Consider the following 18,558-nt stretch of genomic DNA (forward strand, 5'->3'; position numbering starts at 1 on the left):
GTTTCAAAATTTATTTTACACACACAGAAATAAATAAACAATAAATGTACTAGGTTTCTCACTGTCTACGAAAGTGCAACATGTTTGATACTTTGTTTTGTAGGTGTGGCTCATTATCATTACATTTTCAGCAATGATCACCGAGTGCTTCATGTCAGTTCATGATGTGATTTTGTTGCTTGTGGGAACAATTATGCATCACTTGGCTTTTTTTAGACGAAAAGTTGCTCCTGTGTCTATGGCCTTACTTTGATACGCAGGTGCTAAGCTGCACTGATAATAGCACATCAAGCTGTTTATGAAAGCATAGTTTACACTGATTTGTATGTAGAAATTCTTGGTACGACAAATGTATGAAAACTCTCACAATCAATTTAGCACTAGTAATTCATACAGATTCTCATATTAGATAATTGATAAGGTATTTAACATTAACAGGTCTTTGCGATCCACAGACTAGTGTACCTACTCACTAAACAAAGAGCCTAGATTCCTAAACTGATTAAAGTATGGTTGTTCTGCTGTGTTTAATCTCCAATTTACATCTTAATGTATTTGCATTTTCGTAATTAACCTTGAGACGTTACAAAAGAGACATAGAAGCCTCCCTGATGGTGCAATGGTAGGGTTGTCACCTTGTAACCAAGGTGTTCCGGGTTCGATAACCAGTGGAGGCACAGTGATTTGGATCCCACTTTAAACTGTATGTCCAGTCCCGATTAGCCTTCCTGTGCATAAAGTGGACTTAAAACACCAACTCAACTAAAAAAAGAGACATAAAATATCTGAAATTTAAAAATTAGTAGGATGTGACAGATTAATATAGGCGTATCGGTTTATCGGTAAAATTACCGATTATTTTACCAATCTGTTGCATCTATAAATATCTTATCATTTAGTGCAAAATTCTGCCATTTTGTTAGAATTTTTATGGATAATCTCCATGCCCTACTTTTTACAAAAGTAAATGTCTAAATATGCAACTTCTTTTGCACTGCAGTCAGCTGGAAACAAACCTTTATTAAGGAGGTCAATGAACTATTCAGGTTCTTCAGGGACCATTTGGAATTTTATATCGGATCGGTAGAATAAAATTAGTATGTTGCATTTTTTTTATTTCTTAGGTAGGTTTTATGTAGTTCTCTTACATATTTTGTTGTTGAAATTAGAAAGTTTTTTGTTTTTTTAACTATTGCATGCAGGTGAAATATACTAGGTATCAAATTGGTATAACTGTCTAAAATTCTGTTTCATAATGAGAAATAATAGCTTGTACACTTTTTGCATACTGAAACTATTTATTTCCATGAGGCTTGGTAAACTTACATATATGCAGTAGTAGCAAAATATATGGGAGCATCCAATCTGATGTGGATGTACAGGCTTCTCGTTGCATACAGCACACATTGTACTTGCTGTAAATACAGGAATTTGATGTGGCAGTCTCTCTTTCTTTGATGAAAATAAATCAAGCATCATTCTTCTCACTAATCGAAAGTTGATTAAAGATAAAATATCACCAGAAAATTCCTGGAAAAAATATTATTCTTTAGAAATTTCACCTGATAAAGGAACACTTTAATAAAACCCCACATAATACAGAATTACAGCCATTTACATGTGTAATATTAATACAGCGTGTCACAGGGTTTCACAGTCACTTAATTTCCCTTATATGTGGGGTACACGGACAAAGCTTACATGGGAATAAACAACAACTCAACAAGTTCACATAGCACACCTTATAAATGTTAAATGTGAGCATCTTTCATGACACGGCCCACATAAGGGTGTCTACAAATTTCTAAAAACAAAATTCCCTGACTTTTCCAGACCAAATCATTATGGCAATTCATGTATCTAAACATGTGTGGATGAAAGTTACTATATTTTAACTAAACACCAAGAATCCCACTTAATTAAGTTTTTGGAATATTCACTTCACATGTTAAAAGTAATAACAAGAAGGGAAATTGAACAGAAATTGACTGTTGGGCATCAGGGGCAAGCTTTTATGTAATACTTGCTGTGCATTAGTAAAAAATAAATATATTTTTCAATTAAAAATCTAATTATATCATAATACATAGTTGAAGTAAAATTTAGTAATACAATCATTGACAAAAAAAGTTAAGCACCCAGAAGGAAAGGTCCAATTTGAACATCATTTTGTACACATGTGTACCTTCGATATGTATGTAAATGATTCGAGTTGCAATGATATGTAACATCTAGAATGGCCACCAGAGTGCATTAGTTGGATCACCGTGTGATAATGTTATCAGGCCGGATAGCGTTCATAAGACGTGTATGGAGAGTCAGTCAGTCACACCGTGAGAGAAGGTGATCAACACAGAGAATGCCTTGTAGATGCATCAGACAGCGTTACCAGCACTTGACGAAGTTTGAAAGGGACTGTATTGGGAGTCTGCCTGAGGCCAATTGGTTGAATCGTGCAATTGCCAGGCAATCTCATGCATTCAGATGTCACAGTGGCCAGATGTTGGCACCAATAGATACGTGAGGACACCTACAGACGTAGTGAAGGTTCTGGTCGACCAAGACTGGCCACACCAAGGGACAATTGCAGTATTGTGCACAAAGCATTTTTTAACCCTGCCACATCTGTGTCTGCTATCCGGACATAAGTACAGGACTCTCTACAACACCCTGTGTCATCCCGCACCATTGGTCGTAGACTGGCAGCAGCCGGACAATGAGTTCACCATCCCATGCGGAGGCTGTCGTTAACACCAAAATACAAACGGCTGCGTTGGAGTGTTGGCGTAACCGGGAAGCATGGACTGCTGAAGACAGTGACGAGTGGAGTTGCATCATGTTCAGCGATGAATCTCAGTTCTGCATTACCATGGATGACCACCATGTGAGAGTATGGTGGTGCCGAAGGCAGAGGACATATCCTGCCAATGTTGTGAAGACACACACCGGCATTACCCCTGCCATCATGGTGTGGGGAGCCATTGGGTATTACTTCAGATCACCTCTGGTAGTGGTTCTGGGGATTCTGATGGCACAGCGCTACGTCACGAACATCATCCTCATGTGTTACCCCTCTTGAGACAGTCTTTCAACATGACAACGCTCGTCTTCACATGGTGCATGTGTCTATGGACTGCCTGCATCATGTTGAAGAACTCTCGTGGCCAGCAAGATCCCCTGATATGTCCCCAATAGAACATGTAAGGGATCAGCTTGGATGTCAACTCCGACCCAGTGCTGATTTGCAGGATACCGAGGACAAGTTGTAATGGCTGTGGGCTGACTTGCCTCGGGAGAGGATACAAAGGCTCTACAACTCCACTCCAAATCGAATCAGCGCATGTATCAAGACTGAAGGGAGTGCGACATCCTACTGACATGGAGTCAGCAGTATGCCTGTAATGCCACATTGTTGTCAGTTTGATCTGATTTTCTAATCATTGCAATACAGTCACATAACTTGTCAACAGGTGCAGTTTCATTTCGTTTCCACCACTCCTTCTAGGTGCTTCATTTTTTTGTCAATGAGTGTATATGTATTCATCCTAATATCAACCAAACACAACAATCATAACAAGATAGCGGTAATGCCAATAGCCACTTACTGTAGAGGATTTTTAGTTGAAATAGTTTTAAAAAATCAGCCCTTTTCCTAGAGTATTTGACATGCAATTTGCAGTAATTTCTGACAATTTCTAATACAAAGTATATAAAACTGAAGTATATTTATTTATTTATTAACGCCTTGTTTTAAATGGCGGAGTTAAGGCCGTGCAAAGCCTTTTCTTCCACTCAACCATACACATAAAATTATACATTATTATATTAAACACAAAGTACATTAAGTCATTTTACATATAGTTTGTCCACAACAAATAAAAAAAATGTTTGACCATTTTTTATTTGTTCAAAAATATATTTCAAGTGAATTACCTACAAAAATGTTGAATTTTCCAAAAACACAGTGAATATCCCTGACATTTCCATGTATTTTCCAGAAAAATGTAAATTCCCCGACTTATCCATGATTTCCAGACTAGTATACACCCTGATACATCCATCCGTTAGTCCAATGCTTATCAACACTTTCGTTCGACACACTTGGATGCAGAACTCTTCCCTTTGCAGACACATCCAGTTGTTTGAAACTTATTAAACCATCGACAAATGTTGTTATCACTTCAAAATTGCCATCGAAAAGCTCACTGAACTGAAACAGCAGAACCACACCATGCAAATTCAGACAAAAAAGGACTTCTGGACAGGAGTCACCTTGTAATGCATCTACGCAGTGTAATGCACCTGGTGTGACTGATGGAAAACAAATGATAAGTGCTCAAGATAGCAAACTTCCACAGCTGTTCTACACATTCACCTTCGTCTGTGGTAATATATCAACTACTCGAAACCCCAATAATCATTTTGGGACACGGTGGATTTATTTATTTATATATTTAACAGATGATTAAACAGAACATGAAAGAACTATCGGCCTGTAAAGAGTACACAAGGTTTTGTGCAAAAGTGACCAATCAGGAACACAGATTCTTTGGTATATAACTTTTGTCCAGCTGAAATATGTTGGCTAAGATCCTTTTAAGATGAGGACAATATCAAACTTTGGAATTACCTATAAACTATACAATGAGAGTATATCAGAGCATCTGGTGTCAATTAAGATACATGTGTCCAATTTTCTTTTTAATGCCTCTGATTTCTTTTCCTTCAAGTTCTGACAAGAAAAATAAAATATATATTTTTGCACTTTTCATTTTAATTTTTGGCAATTCCATTTAAGTTCAATAATATGTCAATTCCAATTATTTCTTAGATGTGTATATAGTTGATTATTGTACTGTAATTTTTAAAAACTATAATGAATCAACACTTTTAAAGTTCCGAATATGAATAAACATTATCTAATTCTAATTATAACTTACTTATAGTTTTTTACAAACTGTTCATGTAACACTAAATATATATGTATGTGCACTATTTAATCATACCTTGCAGCTTTCAAACCTTTACATGTTATCAGATGTGGCACTTACATTAAACAAGTTTGGCGAACACCTGTATAATACATGAATAGAGTGAAAAGAGAAGTACAGTGATCTAAAAAACATGCAAACCCTTAAATTTGAGTTCTACATTTTTAACTCTATTAACCCTTTCCATACCATGGCTGTGTATACATGTTCTTGCTACTTATTTGCCATATATAATCAAGTATGCAAGTTCTCTCCAAACTATGCTCTCTGAACCATGGTTATGTATATGCATTTCATTTTTTATCTCTTTTTCAGCCAGCAGTTGTCTCTTACTACTTCTAACTTGTGGAAGTTTTCTTTATATAGGTGGGTTGGAGATTAAATAGTAACAACACTGCTGTACATACACCATGGAACTGAACTGGTGCTTGTCGCTTATACCACATGTTAGTTTGATACCTAACGTACCACCCAGAAAATGGACTCTTCCTTCCAATGCAGTGGCAATCTAAGGACAGACCGTCAATGTGCAGTATTACTGTTTATTTTTGGAACATAACCAGTGACCTGCGTTGCGAAAGAAGAGGTGACACTTTCTGCTGAATCCTCCCATCACTTTGTAGGACAATGCTCGGACGAATGTAGCACAACCTGTGGCTGATTTGTTAGCTCGAAGGGGCTGGCACGTGCTCTACCAACCCCCATACTCCCCAGACTTAAGCCCCTGTAACTTTGATTTGATCACTAAGATGAAGGAACCACTTCGTGGCATTCACTTCTGAACTGTTCCAGAGATACTTCAGGCAATAGACTGCTCCATTCGAACCATCAACAGAACAGGTACTGCTACAGGTATACTACAACTTCCAAATCACTGGCAACGGGTTGTACACAATGCTGGTGACTACATCAAAAGGCTGTAAAAGTTTCACAGAGGTATCTCTTTTGTATCATTTGTAAATAATTATTTGCCACTATTAAATCTCCAACCCACATATGTTGTGAAGTTATTGAAGTCAAGACACTACCACCTTCATTTGTCAATAGGTACTATTTTTTTCTTCAAAATGGCAGCAGTCTTTTACGTCAGGCATGAAACTTGAACTTCCAAAAAGGAATACTTTGAAATGCAGAACAATTATATTTCTGAATGAAGACTCTGAAGAAGACATTTCAATTGAAGATTTGGAAAGTGATTTTTCCAGTTAGTGAATGTATTTAATCAAAAAACAGTGGGGAATCTGAAGTGACAGAATATAAACCTAAGTACTCTCATACTGAGAATGATTTCAAGTAATCGCAAAAAGACCTTTTACTAGGGATGGACAATATTGGAAATTTGATATAATGATATATCGTCAAGAAAATATCATCACAGACAATACAATACGATATTTTTTCTGTATCGTGATATCAGCAATATATCATCTCATGACATCAGCAATATATCATCTCCACAATAAATATCATCAAATATCGTGACAATATATCACTGACATGATACATATCGCTAAAATATTATGATGATATATTGATGACACAATATATATCACCAAATGTCGTGATGATATATTGTCAACATGATATATATCGCCAAATATCATGATATCACCTACACAATATATATCAGCAAAATAACAGTTTCAAGAATTAATTACAGAGGGTTTTATGTGGGTTCTGGAGACAACAAATCAGAAGTTTTTGCTCGCATGTTCAGCCAAGAAATGACTGCTAAGATGTTCACTCAAACAACAAGTATGCATCTCAACTGAACTCTGGTGGTGAAGTGTCAACATACTCATCTGTTAGAGCATGCAACTCCAATCATTGATCAAATGCAGGTGTTTCTTACTCTATTTTTTTTCTGATCAACCACAACAAGAAGTTGTCTAGTCATGAGTACAGAGGCTCGAAACAGCCTTCTGCATTCAGAGGCATTTCCATCGGTTATAATCCAGAAGAAGGAAAATTCATTCTTAAGCTTGTATTTTCTCAGTGCATCAATATATTACCCATATATCTTTAGCAAGGGACATAAACAGAATGTAGAAGACACATGTGAAATAAAATATAAAATCGGAACCACAAAAAAGGACAATGATTTTATCATTAACAACACTTTGGTGAATAATACACTAACTACAGGGTTGGGAACAAAAAACCGGCCCGCCTCATCTCACTTGCTCTGAAACTAAACTTTCTCCTAAATTAATGTGTTTAAAAAACAAGAAGACGTGGCATGTCCAGATGGGGAGAGTAGTGGAATAAAAAAAAAAATAGTTTGAGACCAAATAGTGAGAATATTTGACAAGAAGAGGCTTGCCAATATTTTGTGCCCAACCCTGTATAACAAGTATATCCTATAAAATACTTAAATTTATTCAATTAAATATAACACAGAATAAAATAAAGATCAAACTTACAATGAAAGCATGCCAAAGCAATTCCCGTACTAAATGAACATATCCTATGTTTCTCCTCTGCCCTGGCACAGCAGGAACAGTTTCCAGCCTTAAAACTCTGTCAACCAAAGTCGAGTATGTTCCTCCTCTCAAGAAGACTAAAAAGTTGATAATTTTTCCAACTTGGATCACAACTTCAACCCAGTGGATAACCTGTGAAAGCTTTCGCAAAAAGATAATGGAATTACAAATACAGTAATAGCATATATTAATAATAATGTGTTGTTTTTATTCCAGTATTGGAAATGTTATAACTGCAATCACAAAAATATAAATGAAACCATAACATTCCAATTTTAATACCATTACCAGAATATCCTGTTCTTATTACATCTTCAGTTTTCTTCTGGCCTTTGCCAGAACACCAATGGTCTTTTAAAAAATATTTTCCATTACAATGAAGAGCACAGATGACTTTCTAAATTCTGTCGAATTAGAAATGTCTGGAAGAGGGTGGTCAATCAGATTCAAGAAATCTGCATTGGTTGAGAATCCATCAATTCAAATTCAAATCATGGATCTGTGGATTCAGATCCAAATTTGAATGTCTAAAATATTCAAACATAATTTAAACACACTTTAAGCATTTCAAGTGGAATGCAGAAGGATTCTCACAACACTGTACTCATAGTAGAACATTATATATCAGTACACATTTAAGTATACCCCTTGCTTTTTGTTTCCTATTATCTCACTCTCCTTATTTCTCAGGTAGATGAATATAAATAAAACATGAATCCAATGTTGTTGTATCTATCATTGTAATTAAAACAGACATGCATTTGGATGTGTCTTCTGGTCAAATTATTGTGGTTAGATATGAATATAACTGAAAATGATTCTGTTGAATTCTTTGGTACTTAGTTTCAGTGGTCGGAAGTAGTGCGCTACTGTAGCTAGCTACAAAATTTCCTACAAAATTCCTGTAGTTGTAGCGAAAATTTTGCTACAGCTACATTTCTTCTCAGCATTTTGAGGTAAATTTTGAATGTGACAAGAGTACCAAATAAAAAAAAAAAGAATTGGACAATAACGCTTACTTTGGAGGAGGTTCATAAAGACAGTCTATTACATGGAAATACGGATAATCTAGATTATAAATATCTTGATGTCACATATTATAGATATTCGTGTAATTTATTTCATTCATATCTGAATAATTCTAATATACAGATAAATAACTGACATATATGAATATATTCTGGCTAACAGCTACTTTTTTTTTTTTTTTTTTTTTTTTTTTTTTTTTTTTTTTTTTTTGCTGCTGCATCGCTATTTTGGGGAGAAACATGCCTCCCTTGCAGCACCCCTGAAAAAACAATTCCTCGTTTGCACCACCCTCCTGTGGACATCCATGGCGCAAGAGGCTGTAAAATGCCAGTAATTGGGTGTGTAAAACACAACCTGCAGTGCAAAAACGAGTGATTCATTTTCCACTAAAATGCCATCGCAATAGTGCCAGCAATCAATGGTTCAGTACGGTAACAGCATTTACCATTCTCAGGATATAGGATCTCACCAGCAAGAAATTATTATTAGAAGAACGATAGACATACACATTCTGGAATTACAATTATTTTTGTCATAATATTTGTTCACAAATTTTCAAATTGCAATATGTTTAGACATTCAAATTTTCACGTCAGTTTTCTCAATTATTTCTGTTTCACTTTTCTGTTATTTTCACTGATCATGACAATGAGGATGAATGTTTTATTTAGTAATTCTCTTATCTAGTCACTTTCTGCCACTTTTGGCTAATTGTGAGAATGAGGAAGAATGATGAATGATGATGAACAATGTGGGGAATGGAGGAGCAGGAGGATCCCATCCCCCAGGCATCTTTCCTAGTTTATATTTTGAGTTCACTTTATGCACAGATAAGCTAATCAAGACTGGTTCCAAACCACTATGTGACTCAACTCAATATTTATTCTCAAGGAAAATATGTTGATATATAAATGTAAATAAAAAAAGTAAAGTGCTCCCCTGTGCATAGCACCACGCCATGAAGGTGTATAGGGGGTGTGGGAGTAATGCCCCACTTTCTTGATCCGGTCGTGAGTGGGGGTGATGTGATCAGCATCACGCCCCTGATTGCCTTTACCCCCAGGGTTTCCCCCAGGTACCCATGTCATTCGATGCGGGTGGGCGCCGGGACCGGTTCAAACGTTAGAAAAGTTCCCGGATTTGAACCGGCCAGGGATCGAACCCGGGACCTTTAGCATGTTAGTCAGCCGTGTTACCGACTGAGCCACCGTGGCCACAATATAAATAATCCTACCAAATTTTATTTGTGTATAGTTGTAATCATTAAGTTGGGTATCATCCTAATTGCAATACTTGTATATCAAATTTGAATTGATATGCCACTTACATAACGTCCGATTAAAAGTTATAGATACTCGAGTTTGGACTCCAATTAAAAGTTAACCAGTAGACCTACATAAAATAGTTACAACAAAATTTAGCTTATTCAATTCTGAGTTAATCTTTTTTTTTTTTTTGAGTAAGCCTACATCTTTTATTGTCGTGAGAACAAAAGAAGGGGCAGTTTTTTGGAGTTTTGCAAACGATCGCTCTCTTTGAAATTCTGTAAATCAAAAATGGTTTGTCCGATCGCTGTGAAATTTTAGTACAGTGGAGGCAGAAAGGTTTTAAACACAAATCTTAATTTTCAGGTTTTCAAAATTTGTCAAAAAACAGTTTTCTTCAATTTTGTGAAACAATTTTTTCTTAGTATTGGGTAGCCCTATAAATGCATTATTGGTCTCGTTTCGAAGCTCTCTGCGCATGATTTTAAAATGCACTATCATTGTCAATTCACATTGCGAAACCGATTTTATAAGATTTTTATTCAGCGGAGTAATAAACCTGTATGTGGAACGTAGCAACACAGCACACAGCGATGTCTGTTGAACCGTGAAAACTACGGGCTTGCGCTGCGAGTCAATGCTTCGAAGCAGAGGAGGAAAAGGACAAACATACTCAACTACCTGGATCTCTCTATAACCAGGAAGAATAAGTTCAAGACCAATGTATACAGGAAACCCAACATTCACAAACTTTCCGGCCACTCCGCACGGCAAAAAAACAACATTTGGATCAACTTCTTTCAGAGAGCCATCAACCTTACCTCTGAACCTGAAGACCTGCAGACTGAATTCGACCGCATCATCTAACTAGGCATCAACAATGGGTACAACCAACAGGAACTCCTCAGACTCCTAGATGCAACCAAAAGAAAAAATAAAACAGCCACCCAACCGGAATGAAAAGATAAGAGAAAAATGGATCAGCCAAAAGTTCTGACTAGGCACAATTTCAAAATAGCAGACCAGCCCTTCCTTCCATAGCCTCCCACCTAATCCATTTCAAGCGATACTACACCAATCCCAATACAAGAAGTGACATCTCCCTGATTACCTGCACCTGCGGTAATAGGTATGATGAAATGCCGACTAGAAGATAGGCTCAAGGAGCACAATGCGGATCACCAGCTTGGAAGAAGAAGAACTGGCCTTGCCTGCTACTTCATTGACAAAAACCATAGCATAAATTGAGCCAAAGTAATTATGCAAGCGAGATACATGTTGAAAAGTTCTCAAAAGAATCCAAGTGTAACAGTGACCACCCCCGCCGACCTCAACACCAACCCTGGGCCACTCAATAAAACCTAGCTTCCTGCAATCAGAAATGCACGTACCTGCTCAACCCACTCTCTCTGCATACCAACTGCAAAAAAACTAAGCTCGAACCATAATCACTTGTGAAAAAGGCCGCCTCCACATATGAATGAAAACGAGAACTTTTGCACAGCTGCAGACGATGAGACCGGAAACTGGCAGTGGCAAAATCCCAATACGTGGCAAAAGAAGGAAGTGCCAGAACCTGTGCCGGAGGAACAGAGTGAAAAGCCCGGGTCAAATAGCACTGCCACGAATGCGAGCAGGAGAAAAAGGAATTCCACCACCCATGGCAAGACAGTACATGCCTGACAAAGCTACCAGACAGATGGCGAAATCGATCGCGAACAAAAACCACATGGAAAAATGAAATGTGAACTTATTCGATTAGAAGAGTATTTTGGTTCTTCCTGGTGGTGTTGAAACATACAAGAAACTGTGTGCAAGTGGTGTCCACAGATGGGATGGATAAGGTTTGTATCCCCTTTCACTGAGTAGCCAAAAAAGGAGCTTTATTCCTCTTCATACAACAACTATGCAAGCTTTTCATTCTGGTTACAACCACATAAATGAAGTGTCTGCTAAACAAGTTACACATTTTGTGAAATTGGATTATATTAATGATGCAGAAAATACACTTTACACAAGATGCCAAGACATAACAATATCTATGGTTGTTAATTGATATTACTCTTGAAGTGTGCTAACTCCTAAATAGTCTTTCTTGATTTTATTGTAATTTACGTAATGTAATTTAATGCTTCAGATGTCATTCAAGTGGCAGTCCTCACTGTTTCAATGTCCCCTCTTGCTGCCTTTGCCCAAAAACAGGCATACATATTCAACACAATTTTGTTTGCCCAAGGACAAACATTGATTGATTGATTTATTAGCATCCATTCAACTTTACAAAAGTTTGGAATTGTCACATTGACATGTACATTTAGAATACATCTATAAAATTATAGGCATACTATAATATAAAATACAATAGATAATATGAGATACAAGATATCATATAAAGAGAATAAATGCATGCTCAATGTTATTTTCTTGAGACAAATTGGCTAAAAATATGTTTTCTATATTCAATGTTCGCTTCATTTGCTATGACATTATGTATACACATGTATATATATATATACACACAAAAATAAATTGAGCATTAAATAGTCACCTATACTTACATCTAGATAAATTAAATCGAACAGCAAAGGAAAAATAAAAAGATAATGATGATAGGGCAGTTCTACTTTGTTATATTATTGTTGTTATTCCTGTCACTTACGGTGTCAATGTACTCTTGCACTGTGTAAAAACAATATGCCTTTAGGAATCTTTTTAGATGTAACTTGTATACTGGCAATGACTTTATATTTTTAAATGCATTTGGTAGCATGTTAAATAAGCGTATACCATTATATGTTACCCCTTTTTGGTAGAATGTGGTATTGTGTAATTCCATATGTAAGTCATTCTTTCCCTGGTGTTGTAGGTGTGGTAGTCCTTATTTGCTGTGTGTGTATTTTGACAAATTTTCATGCTTGTTAGGATTTCATATAGGTATATGCATGGAACTGGCAATATCTGTAATTCTTGAAATAATGGTTTGCATGGTGCATCTGTTGGAGCATTTGCCAGAATTCTAACAGCTCTCTTTTGTAGTCTGAATAATGTAATGCTTTTGTTCATGTTCTCCCAGAAAATGATGCCGTACCGTAAATACAGAGTGAATGATGCCATAGTATAGTGTTTTTGCTGCTTCTAGATTTACTACATTTCTTACTGTTCTTATCGCATAACAAAACCCACTAACCTTGTTTGCAGTAGCTTCAATGTGTAGATCCCACTTTAAATTTTCAGACAGTTGTACGCCAAGAAATTTTATGTTAGATACATATTCTATGTCCTGATCTTGAAAGTTAATTTCTGGAGTTTCACTGCTACAGCTGTTTATTTGAAATCTAATTGCATTTGTTTTCTTTAGTGTTTACCACAAGAACATTTTTTTCTATCCACTCCGAGATGTGCGTGATTGTATTCTTTACATTGTGTTTTAACCGTTCTGTGTTTGTTCCTGCTATAAGAACAGTTGTATCATCAGCAAAGAGAGTTGTGTTTGCATCTTTACAGTTTTGTGGAAGGTCATTGATGTAAATTAAAAAAAGTAAGGGTCCTAAAATGGATCCTTGGGGTACACCATATGTAATACGTTGTTTCTTTGATCGATAATTTTCCTTGTTATTATCCTCGTCGATGTGAGTTATTTCTATTATCTGATTCCTGTCTGTTAAATATGATTTAAACCATTCTTTTGCTACTCCCCTGATCCCATACTGGTCCATTTTTTTACCAAGAGTTTGTGGTTGACAGTGTCAAATGCTTTTGTTAGATCAAGAAAGAGTCCTATACAGTGTTCTTTTTTATCCAAAATTTCTCTAATTGCTTCTGTGAATGTGTGTATAGCAGATTGTGTAGATTTTCCTTTGCAAAAACCATGTTGTTGTTCTGAAATGATGGAAAATTTGTTAAAAAATGTTATTAATCTATTGTACATAACCCTTTCGAGTATTTTTGAGATGACTGGGAGAAGAGAGATTGGTCTGTAATTACTCATTTCATTTTTTGACCCTTTCTTGTGCAGAGGTTTTATTATGGCAGTCTTTAGCTGTTCTGGATATTTACTGGTAAGGAGACTTAGATTAACTACATGACATATTGGGCCACATATGTGTGCGTCACATTTTTTTATTACAATGTCAGGTATCTCATCTATGCCGGCAGAATAATTGTTTTTCAAGCGACTTATTAAGCTAAATATTTCCTTCTCGTCTGCTGGGAGTAAGTATATACTAGAATCTACTTTAGTTATATTACTAGTTTTATGATTTTTTTGGATGTTTTTTGTTATTTTTTCTACTATCCCAGTAAAGTATTTATTGAAAGTTGATGCTACATCTTGGGGATTGACCACGCTTTTGCCTTCGTGTTTTAGTGATATGTTGTCTTTGTATTTTTCTTTCCCTACCATACCTAATTCGGTTTTTGCAATATGCCCCAAGGTTTTTTGTTTGTTATTTGAGTCTAGGATCATATTGCTATTGTAGTCTTTTTTTGATTCCTTGACTGAGTTTTCAAACTCCTTTCTTTTTCCCTTTAGATATGAATTGAATGTTTCACTTTTGAATTGGTGTCTGCATTTATTCATTATGATGAAATCTTTCCAGTTTTCTTTGATGTCGGGTGTTATCCAATTTGATTTTGTTTCAATGCATATTTTTTTTTTGTTATATTGGGAAATGCTAAATTAAATGAGTATGAAATGGCAGACAGCAATGTCTCGTATGCTTCATTCACATCAGTTTGGTAGTATAGGCTATCCCATGGTTCTCTACTTATTAAGTAGTTAAAGTAACTAAAATTAGCTTCATTAAATTCTCTTTTTGTGGTATTTATGTGTCTATAAGGTGTGTGTGTTTGGTTTGTGTTTTGTGCTGCAGTAATTTTTATGCATTGTGCCTCATGATCTGAAAAGCCAGTACTAATTGTATTGACACTGTATACAAATAAGTTTGTGTTTAAGAAAAGCTGATCAATTGCTGTTTTTGAAGTTGATGTGATTCGTGTGGGTTCTCTCACAACTGCTGTCAGATTGTGAGCTTTCATGAATATTTCCACCTCATGTTATGTTTTTTGACTCAGGAAATCAATGCTAAAATCTCCTATTAGTATGGATTTTTCTTTTGGAATAAGCATCTAATATTACATCTAGTTTCCTAGTAAAGTTGTTGATATTACTGTCGGGTGTTCTGTATACACAAATTAATACTAGCCTAAGTGGTGAAAATTCAACTATGGAACTTTCAAATTCTTTTTCCTCATTCAGGTAGTTGAATTGTTTGCTCCCTTTTGCCTTAATGTTATTTTTTATGAATATGCATGACCCACCCCTGATTTTATTTTCTCTGGAGAAACTGGTTGCTAGGGTAAAATTTGGAAAGTTTATGTAGTTAAGATCATCTTTTCGCAGCCAGTGTTCTGTCAGACAAATTACATCAATGTTACACAATTCATTTTGCATAAATATTTCTAAATTAAGCGTTTCTGCTGTGGTAAGGCCTTGTACGTTTTGATGAAATATATTTAATGTGTTTTCTTTTGCATTTACTTTTTTAACATGAGTACCTTTCCCTTCTTTTGATTTTTTATCATCATTCTTGACACTTGGTTCTAAAATAAAAAATCTTCATGAAATTTTTCTGGTTCTTGTAGCATTCTGGAGAAATACAAGCTATTGTTTCCCGTGCACACTTCATACACTCCATGTTCACAACATTAAGTAATAAACAAATGAACGAAAATAAAAAAAGACAGAATAAACAAAAAAAACAACAATGCAACACAAATAAATCAAGAAACTAACGGAAAACACAGAACAATACCGCAATAGCAATCACAAGTCAAAAGATTTCAGAAGAGCAGAACATCAACACGTGAAAAGCATTGCAATGCTGCACACTGTGTTGAGACCTTTATCGTATAGCAGATGACAGAGAATCAGAGCAGTCGCTCAGCAAGGTACAAAAGGACCAATAGGGAGAATATCTGAGAGATCTGACATCATTGCTTTGTGCCACCACGTCAATTGCACAACCCCTGCAGTGAAGCTTTCCCGGTATGTACCAAACTGGGCTGAACATGCTTGTAAGTTTGGATCCCACTTGAATCCACAATTGCATGGGTTTAGAAAAATTTTAACAATCCCGAACTTTTTGTTACAACCTGATTGTTGTTGAGGATAAGGAGCTGACGTGCTACCAGTACATTCTACCACATCATTTTTTATCTATAACCAAAACAAGTATTCCTAGTCAAAATAAGCCAGTTGGTAGTAGTATGGCACACGTTCTTGCATTCCACATACATCTTTCTGTGCATGTTTGAGATCTTCAACCCTATAAAGTTCTCATAGTTGCTCATCAGAGCGAACCAAGAATAGGGAATATACATGTCAATCATGCTAAGTTTTTAGAAACATTTTTTTCTTCTATGTGTTTCTAGTTGGTTTGCATTACTATAGAGCCACCACAAGGTCTTCATGCACCTTCCCCTTGATTCATTCAACTCGGCCCATAAGGAAGCCTCCTCTGCTCTCTCCTCCACGTGGGAGTACGGTGCACAAGAGTCGCAGGTCTGCGCAAGCTCTTTGCCTGTGGTTCCACTATATATCACGTTATTTTTCTTAAATCGCAGAGGTCTAGTTTGTAGGGTACCGACTGCCAGGCAGGAAACCTGGGTTTGATCCTGTGGTGGGTGATTTCAGGTGGGAGGTTTCCTAGCATTGTCTCTGCATGGAGCAGCTCTGGGGATCACCCAGCCTCTAATAAATGGGTACCCTGGGGGTAGAGGCAGCCAGGTGCTAGGTTAAAAAGCTTAATCATGAAAATATACCACTTTATGTTTGTACTTCTTTACAAAAACAATTACAATATGCTCTGTATGTTACATGTAACTGATTGTGCAAATATAAACTAATAAACACAAACTTAAAGTTTGTTAATAAAAAAAATTTCACATGTGAGTTACCACATGACAACTAATGGTGTGAGTGATTCCAGATTACACTTTACCCTATTTGGATAAAGTAGACAAAGCAAACTTTCTATAAACGTAGACAAAACTATTCACATGACCATGAAAGCAGATTACAGAAATAAGTTTCTTAACTCTTAAAACGTTAATAAAAAGAATGGTTTCTTTAAAATATTCTTGACTGATTAGCATTATTTTACTTCCATTTTTGTGCCACTTTTGGCTAATTTGCGAAGATGGGGATGAGTGATGATATGATGAAATTGAAAGCAAAAATATAAATAAACAGAGCTAAGGAAAATAAATTCTCCTGGATGCAATTAGTATGGGTTATGTGTTATGTAATAATATTGACACATTACTAGGATTTGCTCTTAGCACCAAAGGTTCTAGGTTTGAATCCTAGCATAGACATGGACATCATCAATTTCTTTTGATCATCCATCATTCATCCCTATCACAATTAGCCAGAAGTGGTAGAAAGCAAAGTAAAATACAAATACTTGCAACATGAAAATGCCTTTCATTAAAAATTACTATGCAAATGAAACATATGTGTACATATACAATACATACATTACGACATTAGTTGGTAAGAAGAATGCTTCAGTGTGCTATGTATAAAAAGCAGGGCTATTGGCACACTTTTTAGTATATATTCTATTCAAGATACTGGATGTATCATAGGGTAAACAACTCTAAGAATTTATTTCGACTAAACTATATGGAATACAACAATGATATTTGTTACGTATCAATCAGTAACACTTCAAGTGTGTATGAATGTTTATTGTGGCTTCCACCAGTTATGACACACACATCCCATCGAAATTCTAGTTCTCACCACACTTGACACACACCCCATCTAAATTCTAGTTCTTGCTACACTTTTCCAAATAACTTCTCATCCATCAAAGCAAGGGCGTTTCTTATTCTCTCCTGTAGCTGTTGAACATGCTGTGTCATAGGTGGCACATAGACTTTGTCTTTCACAAAGCCCCAAATGCAGAAGTCTAGGGGTATAAGGTCTGGAAACCTGTGAAAGTCGCCATTTTTTAACTCGACATCAGCATCAAAATGACCTTCTTTACAAGAGTCTTGAGCACAAAAACAAAACTTGAAGATTTTCTCATTGTTATACAACAAATCTCATTGTTGTGTTTCAGTTAGTCTTTTAACAATAAACCTGATAAGTTGTTTACTTTATTATGATACATCCAGTATATATATATATAATGTTTTCAACATGGAAGCTATTTTACAAATAAATACTACAAGCTGTGCATTTCTTGTGCTAAAGTAACTGCAACATCATCTCATAACTTAAAACAGTATCAACAGCAGAAACTCCAAAATTTGATTCTTAAAGTTATTGATTAAAACTAATATTATGCATTACGATTATGTTTGTTCCTTCACTAATGAAAACATATGAAACAGCATTACTGCAATGTCACTTACCTTTGCTGGGCTTACTGAATCTCCTGCTGAATGCACAATATCCGAGGATCTGTCTTTAATATATTTCAAGCCAATTGTCAGGAATGCAAAGCCCCATAGTTTTGTTTGAGAGAGTGGCTCTTTGTACTTTATATTTAAAAAGTGTTGGCCAAAAGTCCCATACCACTTACGAACTGAAAACTACAAACACATCTATAGTAAGTAATGGAAGTATAAATACTATCAACAACAATGCACATATCACGTTAATTATAGTGCATAGAATTTAATAACTTTCATACTGTTCATATTTTCCAAAATTTCAAGTGCAAAAAAGTAATTTAAATATTTGTAAACCTTACAAATATAAAGTATTTTATTGTTTTA

The 18,558-nt window shown here is 35.7% G+C and overlaps 1 protein-coding gene across 1 annotated transcript in view; it reads right to left on the reverse strand.

The window, feature by feature from the left end:
* The window catches only part of Pex2 (peroxisomal biogenesis factor 2), a 40,007-nt gene that overhangs the window by 7,870 nt on the left and 13,579 nt on the right, over positions 1-18,558 (reverse strand). The window contains exons 4-6 of the mRNA XM_083140538.1: positions 18,193-18,372; positions 7,415-7,615; positions 1,327-1,530 (exon numbers count right to left, since the gene is read on the reverse strand). Coding sequence (XP_082996664.1) covers positions 1,327-1,530; positions 7,415-7,615; positions 18,193-18,372 — 585 coding nt within the window. The remainder of the gene's footprint in view (positions 1-1,326; positions 1,531-7,414; positions 7,616-18,192; positions 18,373-18,558) is intronic.

Source organism: Lepisma saccharinum, chromosome 18 (genome assembly GCF_977018435.1).
Source record: "Lepisma saccharinum chromosome 18, izLepSacc3.1, whole genome shotgun sequence".
In the NCBI taxonomy this organism is placed as follows: Eukaryota; Metazoa; Arthropoda; class Insecta; order Zygentoma; family Lepismatidae; genus Lepisma; species Lepisma saccharinum.